At 39.0% G+C, this 17,492-nt stretch overlaps 1 protein-coding gene across 1 annotated transcript in view; it reads left to right on the forward strand.

Annotated features, from left to right (window-relative positions):
* LOC121294830 (N-acetyl-beta-glucosaminyl-glycoprotein 4-beta-N-acetylgalactosaminyltransferase 1-like) overlaps window positions 1-17,492 on the forward strand; it is a 170,882-nt gene that overhangs the window by 102,754 nt on the left and 50,636 nt on the right. Inside the window, exons 4-6 of the mRNA XM_041218945.1 lie at window positions 6,049-6,144; window positions 6,486-6,576; window positions 8,548-8,648. Coding sequence (XP_041074879.1) covers window positions 6,049-6,144; window positions 6,486-6,576; window positions 8,548-8,648 — 288 coding nt within the window. The remainder of the gene's footprint in view (window positions 1-6,048; window positions 6,145-6,485; window positions 6,577-8,547; window positions 8,649-17,492) is intronic.

Consider the following 17,492-nt stretch of genomic DNA (forward strand, 5'->3'; position numbering starts at 1 on the left):
CTTCATCAGTGTTGCTGTTTCTTATTGATTTTTTGTTTGTGATTATCGTCCGCCTTGAGAGGGATAATCAATGCCTTTGAAATTTTCTTCTACCCTTCTGCTATGTGCCTCTCTACCACTTTATCCCTGACTTGTTTCGAAAGCTCATTGGTCTTCGTGGTTGCTTTGTTGGATCACTATGTGAGTTGCAGTTTGAAAGTCTTTATATACCTGACGGAAATTATCTATAAGTTAAACCACTTTGAGTACACACAGGCTGAAACTATTTCACTAATTTTGTGGCCTTTCAAACAAATCATCTGATATTAATCTGTTTTTCTCTGTAAATCTTACTTATTTATATTTTATATGCTTTTTTACCTTTATCAATGTGGAGGAGTTAGTGTAGATTCTACATGTAAAGTCTAATGCCAACATTAGGGCGGTGAATATTCCTGCAAACCACTGTATATATATATATGTATATACATGGGGCCGTGCATTATCATGCTGAAACATGAGGTGATGGCGACGGATGAATGGCACGACAGTGGACCTCAGGATCTTGTCACGGTATCTCTTTGCATTCAAATTGCCATCAATAAAATGCAGTTCTGTTCATTGTCCATAGCTTATGCCTGCCCATACAATAACCCCAACGCCACCGGGCACAATGCGTCAGCAAACCGCTTACCCACACAACGTCATACACGCTGTTTGCCATCTGCCCGGTACAGTTGAAACCAGGATTCATCCGTGAATAGCACACTTCTCCAGCATGCCAGTGGCCATAGAAGGTGAGCCTTTGTCCACCGAAGTCGGTTACGACGCAGAACTGCAGTCAGGTCAAGACCCTGGTGAGGACGACGAGCACACAGATGAGCTTCCCTGAGATGGTTTCTGACAGTTTGTGCAGAAATTCTTCGGTTGTGCAAACCCACAGTTTCATCAGCTCTCCGAGTGGCTGGTCTCTGACGATCCCGCAGGTGAAGAAGCTGGATGTGGAGGTCCTGGGCTGGCGTGGTTATACTTGGTCTGTGGTTGTGAGGCCGGTTGGACGTACTGCCAAATTCTCTAAAACGACATTGGAGGCGGATTATGATAGAGAAATGAACATTCAATTCTCTGGCAACAGCTCTGGTGGACATTCCTGCAGTCAGCATGCCAATTGCACACTCCATCAAAACTTGAGACATCTTTAGCATTGTGTTGTGTGACAAAGCTGCACATTTTAGAGTGGCCTTTTATTGTCCCTAGCACAAGGTGCACCTGTGTAATGATCATGCTGTTTAATCAGCTTCTTGATATGCCACACCTGCGAGGTGGATAGATTATCTTGGCAAAGGAGAAATGCTCACTAACAGGGATGTAAACAAATTTGTGCACAAAATTTGAGAGAAATAAGCTTTTCGTGCGTATGGAAAATTTCTGGGATCTTTTATTTCAGCTCATGAAACATGGGACCAACACTTTACATGTTGTGCTTATATTTTTGTTCAATGTATATATATATATATGTAGTTCATATATTGAAATATGAACTTCAATATATGTGTTGGTAACGCAAAAATAATCACAGAAAAACATGAAGGCGAAGTAATGGGCTTCACTCACAAAACTTATTTTGTAATCATTTTGATTTCTGTTTATCCCAGTGATAAGTAATATTTACCTTTTCTGCCTTGAATCAAGTACAAGTGGTTAATGCATTTGAACTGGAAAGAGTGAGTCCCAGTCCCATTGACATAAGTGATTAGAAGCTCGTCTGGTTAGTGATTGTATTGCACTCGAGCAAGCCATTGAAATGTTGAAAATACATGCGTTATCAATCACCCACACCTGCCCAATATATTTAGTTTTTCTTCCATGAGCTACTATTCCTAACTTCCTGGTGCTTCAAGCATTTTCTGTTCAGAGCAGCACCAGGGTTTGTGATAGGAGTACAGTGCTCTGAAGGGTCATCTACAGTAGAATTCAGGAAACAGTCACCCCGGGGTCATATTTTAATATTAAATGGAACATGATTATGGTCTTGCGATTGTGGTACACTTTATAGTTAAAAACAGTATAATTCCATGGTGTCTGCTTTGTGCATTCTTTCATCGTTCACATATGTGTACTTTTTTTCTGACTTGAAGGTGACTTCATCTGCAGGGAATCAGACCCCCTCCCATGAAACTTGCTTGTCAGTACAGCTGCTCTCTTCCTATGAAGACTTCCTGTTGCTCTTAGAGATTTTTTAATGTCAGCTCTATTTTTTTTTCCATGTGAATTTTTTATTTTTACTCTACTTTACAGACAATTCCACCCATTATTTTCACCTGGGACTGTCAAAATAACTACCTTGTTATGCTCTCAAGGCACACCTGCCTGTACTTCAAGAGAGTGCACCAGTAATAGAATTCCAAGCATGACTGGTTTACATGAATATGAGGAAAATGTTTAGGGAATCTTAACTCTTTAGTTGTGTGCTTTTATTTTGTCATGCACAGACATGAGATTATGGACTCAAGATTAATTTAATGTTCATTTAAGCTATCAAAAGTATACATATGTTTTTTAGAAAATGATACAGTACCATCAGCCAATCAGCTTCCAGCTCCTGAGATTCCAGCTGCTGAGATTCCAGCGGGCATCTACCATCTTTTAGAGCCCGCTGGAATCTCAGCACCAACTGTGAATCAAATTTAAAATCAATCCGCATGTGTACCGGCTTTTTAAAAATTACATTAAATACCACCATAAAATGCCTCCTCCCATGTTTCTACCGTCAGCCAAAGCCTTTCTCTCCTGAAAATGCTACCATACAACCTACTTGGTATACTTACAAACAACTGGGGAAAAAACACACCTGGCAATTTGGCACAAAAAAAAGTGAGACTGAATGGAAGTGCACACCAAATATGGCTTATTTATTTACTGACATGTCAGTGTCGAGTACACTGTGATCCAGGTAGTAAACAAGTCACACTTGTAGGTGTTTAATCGATTACCTTATAATAATACCCATGCAACCATGGAGGGAAAACAGTTTATCTCAACCATTTTAAATTGTTCTGATCTACAGCAAATTATTTAAAACTCTGTTTATTACCCCTTATTAATAGATGTGCCTCGCTTTAATGTTAAGCTGTCTTTTGTTGTTCTTCGGCCATCATTTATAAAAGCTCTGATGAATATTTTCCAGATCACAGCTGTGCAGGTTGACACATTTAATGGACTGTAATAGGAAAGTTTGCTCCTCTATTCTTGCCAGCAGTGGCAGTAGGCCATGTGGTTTAGCAGTCCTGGTTTCTAGTGTGAGCTAATTTAGAATTCCCTGGGAGGGGTTGGAGCCAGCCTTAAGAACATAAAAAAGTTTACAAACGAGAGGAGGCCATTCGGCCTATCATGCTCGTTTGGTTGTTAGTAGCTTATTGATCCCAGAATCTCATCAAGCAGCTTCTTGAAGGATCCCAGGGTGTCAGCTTCAACAGCATTACTGGGGAGTTGATTCCAGACCCTCACGATTATCTGTGTAAAAAAGTGCCTCCTGTTTTCTGTTCTGAATGCCCCTTTGTCTAATCTCCATTTGTGATCCCTGGTTTCTTTTTTCGTACAAGATAGGAGGCTGTGTGGCCAGCTTAGCTGAAACTAAGTAAAATGATAAGAAACAAGTTGCTGTTTGATGCCAGAACATTCTGTACTCTTAAAGGATCTGAATGACAGCAGCAGTAGCTTGGTAGCCTATTCCAAACTGTTAAAGTAGCCAATCTCTGACCTGAGTCTGTTCTCTGGTCCTAGTCTCTGTGCTGTGCTTGAAATAGTGACTAGAGTTAACTTTGTCATGTCCTTTAGGGTTTTGAAAACTTTGATCAATTATCCCTAACTCCACTTTGTTCTAGGCTAATTAGGTTCAGTTCCATCAATCCATTCTCATAACTCACAGCAGTAGTCTGATGGCTCTTTGCTTAGGACTTTCTCCAAATATGTTCTGTGTATAACTGACAAGCCCTTTTATTCCTGTTGAAACTTCTATGGCGGAGACACAAAAAATTTGTTAAGAATGTTTTTCTTGGCAACTCAAATCGAGAACAACAACGGCTCTGTTTTTGGCAATTCAATTGTTGTACGTGCCTGTGTGTGTTCAGCCAATGACATTGCGTTTTCTAATCACCTGATTTCACTCTAATTTAGCAAACTTTGCCATTGATGTTTTTTTTCATGACATAAAATGCTTAGTGGATGTTAGATGTGCATAATATAAAGACTGCAATTAGAAGGAGACAAATTTAAGGAATTAGTTCATATTTTTGTGAAATCATCACTGGAGGTAAAAGACAAACTGAAGAACCTCCAAACACAGTATTTTGCCTGTTTCTGTGGCACAGCCACTCTCTGGTCCTGTGACAGGCTGACTAGTGGTGACGTCAGACCAGATGCAGGAACTGAAAAAAACAAAGGCACTACCGCAGTTCAAAAGACGCAGTACGCTGTTTATTTAAACAAAAATCAAATAAAATATTTAAACAAACAAAACACTGCTCACAGAGCAAAAGTAAATAATTAAACAAAATAAATCTCGAACACGAACAACCCTTAAGGTCCGTCTGGGCAGTAGCCTTCACGGATCCTACAAGTGTTTAGTTTAGTTTCGTTTTTCTTTTCTCCTCGCTCCCTGTCGTTCACTCCTCCGATCTCCCACCTCGAGCAGGGAAAACTGCAGGGTTTTTATACAGGTGACCATCTCCAGATTAGCAACAAATTAATCACGTCATTAATTTGGGAGAGGGCCACCATCTGCACAAGGTTTTTAATCATTCCTGCCAGAACACGAGCTACTACCTCGCCTCTGCCAGAACATGTCTAAACAAAAACAAAATAACAAAACAAAACGTGGGTACGGCGTCACATTTAAATACACTAAATAAATAGGAAACAGATAAATCATAATAGTGCTTGTGAACAATTTACAAAACGCAAAAATTTTACACACAGGGTGTCCCCGCCTCCCCCTCTGGGGTAAAGATTTTTCATTTAATTACAGGGTTCCCAGACTCCCACAAGGAGCGGGGATAGTGTAGGGAGGGAACACGTTTCGTGTGTACCGGGGTTGTCGGTGGAGTGGGGAGTCAGAAGTTTCAGGTCTTCTCTCCTTCGGGTGCCACAGGTACCCCCACCGGTACCACCCTCCAGGAAAATGGAGGGTAAAGAAGCTTTTGTTACACTCTATAGACTGTGGAAGTTAATGTCGTAATACAAAGTGTAACTACCGACACAAACAATATTGATCTTACACTCAAAAAGAGAGTTAGAGGTCCGACATGAGACGACGACACTTTTTTGGGATAAAGGTAATGGGACACATGACATTTTGGACTTATCGTCGAATACGTACGTTACTGAGAAGGATTATAATATTTTAATCGTGCAGTACATCTATAGTACTCAAAATACAATGGACCACAGTATTTATATCATACATGATATTGGGATCAGGAAATTTCTTGCAAAGTCATAAGTCGTAATTTTTAGAAAGTCTGCTCGGTTATTATCACAATAAGTCAACACACGTTTGATTCGTTTTAGTTTTTTGATTACTCGTTGTAATAAAAGCATTCTTTATGGAGTCTCTTTAGTCACTGGGTTCAGTTACCAATCTGTTGATGATCGTGTTTAATGGTCATGTTATGGTCTATTATTATTATTATTATTATTATTATATATTATTATTATTATTATTATTATTATTATTATTATGACTGAAGTTTGTTCAGGCATGTGTGCATACATTGCTTGAATGATGCCTGTGGTGACAGATAAGGAATTGAGAAGTCATTCCCTGCTTTACGTGATTCTGTTAATGCTGGCACTTTATTAGTGTATATGAGTAAAGCAAGTAAAAAAGTCTAATACTGCAGCGTATGTGAACTCAGCTGAAGCCGATATGGGATAGTTGCTAAACCTTCTTATTTGCAAAACAATTTATGCAGACAAAGCAGAGCAATGGAGAGAACCCTGTCTTACAGCACCCATATATCTCTCCATGCGGAATCCATACTAACAGCCTTCCTCCTCTGTTTTCTGCAGTATAAAGGGCAGGCTAATCTCCATGTGTTTGAAGACTGGTGTGGGTCATCTGTCAATCAGCTGCGAAAGAACCTTCACTTCCCACTCTATCCACACGTGAGTCTGCAGGGAACTGGGGCTGCTGGGTCTCCACCTGACTGTTCTGAAGTTTGTTCAATGTAGAATGAGCCATACATACAACAGGTCTTGATGTTAGTGATTCAATTTCACAGCAGTCAAAGGGGATCTATATGACTTAGTCATGCACAGTGTGTGCATTGTGATGAATGTTTCATCTTGGGATCACTTATCTTAATTTTATCAAACACGTTTGTTACGGGAAATTCTTGCACAAACTGTCAGTGAAGATGACACCACATGCATCAGGGTCACTGATTTTTATCCTGTGTTGGTTTATATCCTTTGCAGGTGATATGTTTGTTGTCTTTTTATTACAGACCAGGACCGTAGTTAAGAAACTTGCAGTGGCCCCCAAATGGAAAAACTATGGACTGCGAATATTTGGATACATTCACCCATACAGAGATGGTGAGTATCTCTGAAAAAAAAAAGTTTTCTTCAATTCGCTTCATTTAATTTCAAGCAAGACCACATTTATCACGTTTACAACCATGCAATGTTGTACAGTACAGGGTGAGTCTTAATTCATGCAACATTATTGTTTTCGGTTCTACTTAGATGTCTCAAACAGTCCAAATGGTATGTCACAGAGTGTCTCTGTCAAAGCACTTTATGATGGTGGTCCACTATGAAAGGTGCTATATAAAATAAAGATTGATTGATTTGCATATTATCCTCCACATAGCTTACATTTTCTTCCTGGTTTGTCCAACAAAGCTGGGCAAATTATGAATCAGGGTTGGCAAAAAAGGCACTGGTATTTCAACCTATCTTGTAGCTTATCTACAGTCGTTAGATAAGCCATAGCATGTACTGTATACCCTAAGCCAGGCCGTGTACATTAAAGGGCCATTCACACTGGATGTGCCGCGCATACCGCCTCCTTGCGCGTCGCTCTGCAGTCGCCGCAGACCACTGTTCACACCAAGCGTAGCAGGGGAAAGTCAGTGGGCGGTCTGTTGTTATGTCATGGCGATCGTACCGGACCGTCAGTGAAAACCAATGAAAACAAGTTCGTTGGTATTTGTCATTTACATATCACCCTTCCGTTTTGAGAAAATATTTATGTTTCGAAATTATTTTTTTATATATAAAGTTCATTTATTATATATATATATATATATATATATATATATATATATATATATATATACACACACACACACATATATATATATATGTGTGTGTGTGTGTATATGTATGTGTGTGTGTGTGTGTGTGTGACAAACATATATATAATATATATATATATATATATATATATATATATAATAACCTCATTTTAACCCCCCCATCGTAATGCCCCCACAATTACCCAAAATACCAGGCAATTGTAGTGTTTAAAATAAAATAAAAACATGTTGCTTTTAAAAATGTAGATAGTCTTTCTTTCTTTGTGAGTTTTGCCTGGTTTGCTGGGTATAGGTAAAGAGAGTGTGAGTTAAAGGCATCATTATACATTGATATTATTGAGCATTATACACATGATTAATAAATGCAACTACGGCCATCCCATCATACCAAACTTTTGGGGGCGAAACTGTAAAGGCGGCAACAATCAGTGGTACTGTGCATCTGACAACACAATACCTGGAACAATGAACAGCAAACAAAAAAAGATAATTGCAATCGCCCTGCTCTATCGGAGAAAGAAAAAAAATAGAAAAAAAAAGATCGCTGTGGGGCCATGACATCGCCAAGAAAAGAAAAAGGTATGACAAATATCATCGGCTGATACAGGAGCTCCAGTTTGATGAAGGCAGATTTCAAACCTACTTAATGTTGTATTATACAACTCTGGAAAATCTGAAATCAGAACCACAAGCTTTTCCTCCATTTTCTTATTTTTTTTTATTATTATCTCTTCCTCTCAAAGGAGCCTCCTACTTTCCTCTGATTGGCTACTGGTAGTTTACATCATGGTGCAGCAAAAGCTAAAAATATTTTATCTCCTGCGTGCCGCTCCGTGGTGCCGCTTGAGTGCCACTTCCCTCTGCCGCTGCGTGTGACCACCTTCATTGAAAACAATTGCTTTTTCCGTGCAGCACTGCCGCGCTGCGTCCGGTGTGAACGCCCTTTAGAAAGAGAGTGAGAAGAGCATGCAAACCAGCAACTTTAATTGATTGCCCTTGTAAGGCTCATGTAGGGATGACTGCACACATCAATATCATGGCAGAAGCAGTTCTAGTCTGGCATGAACTGGCTTAAAGAGTAGATGAAAACTCACTTCACGACCTTGGTCTGCCCAATCTCTGGATCTTAGTCTTGCTATAACCCAATGGGATGATAATGACCAACAACTTTAGCCAAGGTTACCTCAAACTCCAGGCAGGACATAGATTAATGCAGGCTTCTTCTTCATGTGTTCTTTTGCGGCAGGTGATTTCCAGTTTGCAGTCTCCTCCGATGATAACTCCGAGTTTTGGCTGAGCTCTGACGAGAACCCAATCAATGCCAGGCTGCTGGTGTATGTTGGAAAGGTAGGAGGCAGGTTTGAACAGTACAAACTGAGGACAATACTGTTGATTTAATCAGCTTTGAGCAGTTCAGTGTGAATGCTCATTGGGAATTCTCAGCAGGCTTGCAAATAGGAATTTAAGGCATTGTGTGAGCCAATCACTTGACCTAATTTAGATAACGGGACAATGCTTGATTCGCTGAACATAGACTTTCCAAGGTAATTATGGACACTAAGGAAGAGGTGGGTCATAATAAAGGACTCTTTTAGCAATCAATTATGCTAGACAAATAAAGGACCAGTAATACAAATCATCATGGACTGTAGTAGTTAAACAATCAATTCCTTCCATTTAAATTATTACCAGTCGACTGAAAATCTCTTAAAGGGAAGACTTTAGAAATCCAGGCTCTATTACAATATTTTTTTCATCTGTGTAAACAAGATCAAACATTGCTGTTTCTTGTCACTTCATATATGTCACAAAATCTCAGCATACAAGCACTAAAATAAAAAGACAACTGTGATGACATTTCTAATATTTTCTTCAACGTTTGTCTACGTTTTGTGCTATATTGAAACCAGTGTCTTAAATTAGCTCATGTTATTTTCTACCATAGCTTATTATTTGACTGACTTCTAATGAGCTGAAAGAAATCCAACCATGCTGTTCCAGGTGGGATCAGCATTGTGCTTAGTGTTATTCAGATCCAAATAAAAAAGGTGGAACAAGTGATAAATACAATAAATACACAGGTCATACATACATTTCCATTATTCTGGATACAAAGCTGTCTCTGTAAATTAAACTGGGCTTGAAACGGTCACAAGGGCCGCAGTGCCAGGCCTCACCTCTCTGTGCCACACAGACTTAGCTGTAGGCTCTTCTAGCTTGTATTTCAGTGGGTTATACAGCTAACAGTGTGCATCCCGTCTACAGCAGCAGACCGTTGGACTGGTGGTGATGTAATTACCCTGTGGACCAGCAGCCACCAAGCTTTCACCAGAGTACTGCATTTAGATCTTCTGGCCTGAGTCAACCTGTTTGAAATAAAATACTGTAGTTTTCTATAGAACTGGCCAACATTAGGTGTGCATTTGATTTTGGGTAAATTCTAATCATTTTCATATGGGAACAGCCCAGTGCAGTGGAATATTTGCTAAATATGTTCTAAACAGAAAAGGCATTGGCCTTGAGATTGAGATCGACCAAATGTTCATGTAAGAACAACAACAAAATATTTGGAACGAGAAGAGGCTGTTCGACCAAGCAAGACTGGTGCTGTGCTATTTATTTAAATCTAATGTCAGATGTTCAGCGTGTTCTAGATGTTACTACTTCATATGGTAAGCCATCCTTTATAAAAGTTTACCATAGTAAAAGTATAGCAAAGTGTAATAAGGCATAGCGAAAGCATGGTAAAGCATAGGAAAGCAATGTAAAGAACAGCATATTAATAAACATGGTAAACCAGGATGAGTTATGGTTAATACATGGTATTACCTAAGAAACAGCATGGTAACAGTGCAAAAATACCATGGTGAACTTGCTATGCTGTCTTCTGAAATGTATTTTATTGAGCTTTCTTCTTGTGCCTTCCAGTAAATTATATTAATTTTGATTAGTGACATTTAGGATTTTATAATCTTCAGCCCTTATCATGTACCTTGCCGAGGGTAATAATATATTTTAGACCAGAAGTGGGCACAGTATTATGATGAGATGGGGAAAAAAAAGATGTGACTGTGTGGAGTCACTAGCTTGGATCTTCCATGATCACACCAGCATGGCAAAGCACTGCCTCTGACCAGCCTGCACTGGAGGCCCTTTATTTGAGAGCTTAAACTTTGCAGGAAAGCAACTCAGATTTAGAATGGCAGCCATCAGGGGCTTTTCACTGGAATTGCATGGAGGCACCTAGGGGCAATTAGGGAATATTTTTTATTGATTCACTCTACCATAGTCTAGTCTTACATCACAGACACAAACAGCCCAGATTTTAGTGGAGCTCAGCCCAAAATAGACAGTTTCAGTAACAGAGATTGGAAGTGAGAGACTCCAATGCTCTTAACTCCTAACCTGCCAGTTTGTTACTCTCATACCCAGCTCCTTTCTGTGTACTTGGCTGAGGAAATCCTATGTTGTTCCGAATCCACATTTGTTTTTAATGTATTACAAAAAGGTAACACTTAACAGTTTGTAATACATGTTAGTTATTGACGTAGCAGGTGTGATTACTATACAAAGACATTAAACTAACAAATTCCTAACTTAGACATTAGCAAAAACACTCAAGTCCAATAATGTCCCTTTTCTTTTTTTCTTTTTTTTTGTGTGTGGCAGGGCACAGGCCCTGCACAGTAAAATATGGGTTTTTGTGGCTGGCAGTCATCTTGGCTCAAGAGTGGGTGAACAGCTTGGAGCCGAGATGGCCACCATTTGCACAGTCACATGGTTTAATTGGTTTAATTAGAAAAGTGTGGAACATGGCCAGGTGGTAATTGATTTGCTGTTTGTTAATTAACCCCTGGCCACATGCTATTTAAAGTGTACAAATAAATGTTTGTTGGCAGCAGCAATGGAGAGATAGTTGAAGGAGGTGCCAAACCTGAGCAGTGTGGAAAGTAAGAGAGAGAGAAGACTGGGAGCAGCAGGTGTATGCACTGAGATAGCCGAAGCTTGATTGCTGTTTGTTTTGAGGTGTTTGTTTAAACCTTTTGTTTTGTTTGTAAAGAGTATACCAGTAAGTACTGAACTGTAGTCTGGGATGTTAGTCTTGCTGCTGACCAGCCTTGATACGCTACGACACATAAGATAAGCCAAATTAGATGCCTATTAGATGTAACACAAAATGTCAATACATGTTCTTCTGTTTTGTGTGTATTCACTGTCATAAAGCCTGATTTAATCCACTTTGTAAAACTAGTATAAACACAATTTTATATCCAAAAAGAGTAAAAAAATAAACTCCACGAAATCTAAACCAAAACATTAGTTTCTGACTGCAATCCTAGTTCTTGCACTAACATCCAATTAGATGTGTAGGAGGTGAATAATGTCACCTGTAATTGAACACTTCAGGAATACAGCACGAATATATGTTGCCAAGGGCACTTCCATTAGAGTAAAATAAGTCAGTAATAGCAGAGTTATACAGATTGTGATAATGTACTGTGTGTACTCAACATCTATCTGTTTGGCAAACAGAGATTTAATGTGTTGCTACGCTATCCATTATCTCTCTGATCTAGAGGTTTGGCAAAGCAAATTGTATAGCGAGACAGAGAGACCTGTCCTAATGATTTTGCTGTTTTGATGAAGCTTCCCACTAAACCCGGAGAAGGAAAATGCAGAAATATATATTCTTTTTATATTGCCGCTTGTTAAATGTGACAGCACTGTTACTTTTTAACTATATAATTTGATATATTTCTACCCCATTTGAAATGCTGAATGTTCCCTCGTCACTGAAGCTGACTTACTGACGAGTGGCAAACATTCAATTCCATTCCATTCAGTCGTCTCTTTTTATATGTCAAACCTAAGCAACAGATGCTGCCGTGACACTGAACCCGGGAGGGGAGCCCAGCCTGGGACATCGCTGCCTGGAGACCTCAGACAAAGTTCCTCCCTAACCCAGGCCAAGATTGGCAACTGAACTCTGGGTGACAGGGCTTTTACTAGTGGAGTCACTGGGGACCCATTTCTAAATACAACATTTGTGAAATCAGCAGACACCAAGAGTTGTAGCCAGATTACTTCAAACTAAATTTAGAGCAGTAGCACCAAAGATTGGTATTTCCAATCTTAAAAAGCTCTCAAAAGCAGGTCTGAAATACGTAAATGAACTGTAAGAGATTTGCATTAGTAGTATAAGGACTGGTTTAGTTAATATTCATTTGAAGTTGACCTTTAGATAGCTAGAAATGTTTTTTTTTTTTTTCTTCACAAAACATTATATCATTTAAGAGCGAAAACAAATGTTTTTGAAGGTCAAACCATGTTTCAGGAGACAAAAGGCAAAATTGGTTATAAAAAATCATAAAAAATATGGATGGAGCTGTGCCAAAGAACATTGATTGGAAAATTGGGCAGGTTCTGAGATCTGTGAAACAAAGGTTTGGCTCAACATGAAAAACACGTTTATTTGTTAAGGTGTTTGTCTTTGAGAAGATCGTGGGCTTTGGGTTAATTAAAGCATGCTTACAAGCGCAATGGTGTAAATAGGACTTGTGCAGTAATACATTGTCTTAAAAATGAAATATACAAACCATTTCATAGAAACTGCTGATTATGACTTCTTGTTTGTGTTTGTATAGCATGTTAGCAGCCATGGAGAATTAGATCTGTTCTAGTAGTTCATAGAGAGATATTATAGAGAGGTATTACAATTTCAAGTGATATTGAATTACACCTTCTTTTATTATATAGCTCAAGCACCACCTCAGCTTTTACCAGTACCCAAGATACTTGTATCTCTCACTAGGAGATATATATATATATATATATATATATATATATATATATATATATATATATATATATATATATATATATATATATGCTAATATATATATATATATATATATAGAGGTCGGCATGGGTACCCATCTTTTCCGACCACTGACGACCTGCTGTGACCCATGGGTCTAGTACCCACGATCTTATCTTTTTAGTGTAATGATAAAAAAAAAATTAAAAATCACATCAATGTAATTTTCACGTACTATGTATATTTAAATTTATGATATATCATGTGTACGTAATTCAGGAAAGTCTAGACATCTGAACACATTGTGTACACATCGGGGCTGGGCCCCCACTCCTGCCCCCCGCTCCTCCCTCCCAATAGTCGTCGCAGTTGTTATTATTGAGGTGTGCTTGCCGCTCGCTGTGTGTTATTGTTTTCTGTAAAACATTGATATTCTTTCTGTTAAGAAAAGGCTGAATGCAAAAGCTTGTTTTAACGTTGTCTTTATTACACCGGCCAGAGACCCACGCTTACAACTGTATTGTCATATTTCCTACATTTTCTTTTAAATTCTCAAATTAATAAATCGATACCCAGGTAGTAAAAAGAATGCGGCTAGGGTTGGGTAATTTAAAACCTGACTGGTACCCTCACCGACCTCTAATATATAACCAAAATACACCTACTAAACAGTTCTACAGCAGAAACCAAAAATACATACTATGTTATTCTTAATCTGACAGACTGTCATACAACAGCCCTGCTTCAATGCACTGTTTAACGATGACATAGTGAGGGCCAATCTTCAGCTCAAGATATTGAATGTACATGTGCATCACATGTATAACATGCATGACTGAGTACAGTACACACCTCTTATATAACATGCAAGTCTTGGTAGTGTTAGTACACAAGCATTTTACACACATTGTATGTAACACACAAACTGGAAATAATGCAGATATTACATTTGTAAAAAGAGTGCTCTATGCTAAAAGTTACTGTATGTTGCTGACATACTTGTTGAACTTGTCTTTCGTTCCATGCCTTTGTCTGAGGCTCATGCTGTCAATTATTTCACAGATAATTTCAGTAAATTGGTACTCCATTTCTCAAATATGCCTGACTACCAGCAACGCAGCAGGTACTAGAATGTCTTGCTGGGTGGAACTGTGAACTGTGAAGGGATTGCAGAATGAACATGAAATGAAATGTGGTCTTTGTTGAGTATACTGACACACTTTCTGTAGTTCACTCAAAGTCGCTGTGCCACAAGGGATTCCTACTGTGTTTGCAAATGCCCTACATCCTCTTCCCACTAAGCGAAGCACAGCACAACAATGCCGGTGCTGTCACTAAGGAAAAACTACTGTTGTCCTGCCTTTTTTAACAGTCAGTATCCCATTATGTGTTTACCAGCAGGCTTGATTTGGAGCTGCCATTGAGGATGGCCTGTGTGCTATCCTTTTCATGTTCTGTCGCCTCTCGTTTGTGTGAAAGCTGTCTCAGCAGACTACATGAAGTGCAAGATTATCTCTTACACTTGTTTCAGCAGCGTTACTGCTTGAATTTACTGCCAGATGCATACAATAGTACCAGATACACTTCTGTTGTGAGACGGTAACTAGCACAAATGTGTCAACATGGAAAGGTAATTTATTTTCTTTCTTTCTCTTTCTTTCTTTACGTGACAGAGACTGCTTGTCAAAACATCACCTTTTAAAAGTGATTGTAAAGTATTAATTTGAAGGTCAAACTTGTAAGAAGCTAAGTCTAGTAGACAAATGTAGACACATTCTATTTTATTAAGAGAATAATAAAAAAACTAAACAAAGCTGTTTTCAGACAACTGTAATTAGTGACTAGTGTTCTGTTTCTGAAAACCCCTTACTATTTTATTATTCTTATAAAATGGACTCCAAGCTATCCATTATACAATATATAATGACCCCTGTAATGACTACTTTAATAAGCAGTCCATATATATATATCAAGGCATAATTGCCTGAAGACAGAGTAATACCATTGTGTTTTGCTGAATACAATTGTGTCATTAATCACAAACAAACAGAGGCTAGACAACACTTTTAAATATATATTTCTATCAATACAGCTTTGGAATTATTATGATAATGAATGCTTCCACTGTCCATAATATTTCTAGCTATTCACAAAACTTTAGTTCATTTTAAATACAGATTTTCTAAGGTATGCAATACTATAAATCCACTAGAACTAATTACATAAATAATATACAGACAAAAAAAAAAAACAGAAAACTTTTTGTGGAAATGGGCTGACCCTCACATGGCACTTGGCTGTTTATTTTGTTAAGCAAATGGAATCCATGACATTAATATTGAAATATATAAAAGCGACATCTCCCTGTTGAAGGCCATGACAGGTAGCCATTCTTACGACCAATGACCAATAAACAATACATCTCCATATACAACCATATACCATAATGAAGGATACATCATGAATGTTCATAGAGTACTGTAGATATTCCATGAATGAGGATTGCAGAATAACCCGGATGAGTCTCCAAGGGGTCGAGTGCGTTTTTAATGGCTGTCATCATACATCCACAGCAATTTAAAAAGTATTCTGTTTATATAACAAGGATCATTATGGAAAAAAGTGTGTTTAAACAGCTGATATTTGAGAATTCCTTAGATCAAGCTCTGCATCTGCTTAGCAATGCCTCCTAATTTGGAACAGTGCAATTCGCTCGGTTATTCTGTTGTTGGATTTGAATGAATGCAAGATGGAGATGAAAAAGTAATTTGATGCTAGATCTCTCAATGGTTGTTGTATAAATACCCATATTTCTAGTCCAATACTAACAGCCAATACAATACAATTTTGTATAGCTGGTGCAAGGTTTATATAAACAGGAGGTTTTGCAAGCACAAGTAGTCTTTGTGACCATTTTAGATCAACGACCACTTCCACGCTGCTCCAAATTCAACCACATAAATACAGACTATGCGCCCGATATTCGAAAGGTTTGAGCACCGCGCACAGGGGTATGCGCATCGCAAATAGCCATTGTGCCAAAATTGTGCCAAGTTGCCATATTTGAAACGTCCTTTTGCGCATCACAATCCATTCTGCACTGTGTAGAAATAAAATATATGCATCGCGCAATATGGGGGTGGCTGACAATATGCGTGATCCTGGTATATTCTAAGGTATGCGACAAGCACAGAACCAGGTTTGAGACGCACAGAATAAGGATTGTAAAAGGACTGCATTAACTCCACGCGCAGTACCATTCCAGCACTGACTACAAACAGGTAACAATGGGAAACATGGGTAGCATGCAGCGTGTCTGTCGACATGTGAATGATGCAAGGCACATCCAGCAACAGCAACCCTGACATAGGCAAAGATATGCTGAAAGGGTGCACTGGCCTCGGCTCACATATGAGGAGCTCAGCAATGAGCAAATCATGTCCAGGTATTGTCTCAACTCATCTATGCCACATGCTGCATGATGACTTGCCTAGAACAAACCTGCGCAGTTTGTTTGAGCAATTGGTAGTGTCTGTCTGTATGTGTGTCCTGGCTACTGGGACCTTCCAGAAGGCAGCAGGTGATACAGTGGGGATCACCCAGTCAGCCGTGTCCGCCACCTCGACCGGTTCATAACCACGTTGCTGCGATGTGCTGAGGAACATATTAAATTTCCCACTACCAGAGCAAACAGTGAGGAGATAATGCAGGGTTTTTATGAGGTCGCGCACCTGCCACATGTGTAAAGCCAAACAATTCCAGCCTACCAAATTGTACAATAAAATGATGAGTATTAAATCTTGTATTTGTATTGTACCTCAATGCTGCATGATATAGCGAGTCCAGTTTACCTAAAGTTGATAGTGATGCAAACCTATATATTGCATCACCATAGTCAATTTGCGGCAAAAACATACAAGCAATAAGCCTCTTTTTGTTTTGTTTCCATAACATATATAACATGTGCATATCATAGTGATGTTTATAGCGTATTCCCATGCCCAACAGACGAGTGTGGAAACATGCACTCACCTCTGTCCAGCACACTGCCTTCTTTCTGTTCCTATAATACGGTCCTATTAGCATATGGTAATGCATCAGTAAATAGAAACATGAGATGCAAATGTATTCTAGGTAGACATTCAATATGCACATAACGCAATCAAATTTGAATTGGGCGAAAGCCCTAATTCGTCTGAATATACCAATATCTGCGCGACAATTGCGATGCGCTCGTTCCAATAACTGCACACCGCTGGCTCATATAGTGGCAGAGTAACAGTCCACTCTGGAGTTGGGTACAAACGTACAAACGTACAATTGTACAAAAACCCCCCCCCCCCCCCCCCCCCCCATCCGCACACACCGGATGG

This window comes from Polyodon spathula, chromosome 19 (genome assembly GCF_017654505.1).
Source record: "Polyodon spathula isolate WHYD16114869_AA chromosome 19, ASM1765450v1, whole genome shotgun sequence".
NCBI lineage: Eukaryota > Metazoa > Chordata > Actinopteri > Acipenseriformes > Polyodontidae > Polyodon > Polyodon spathula.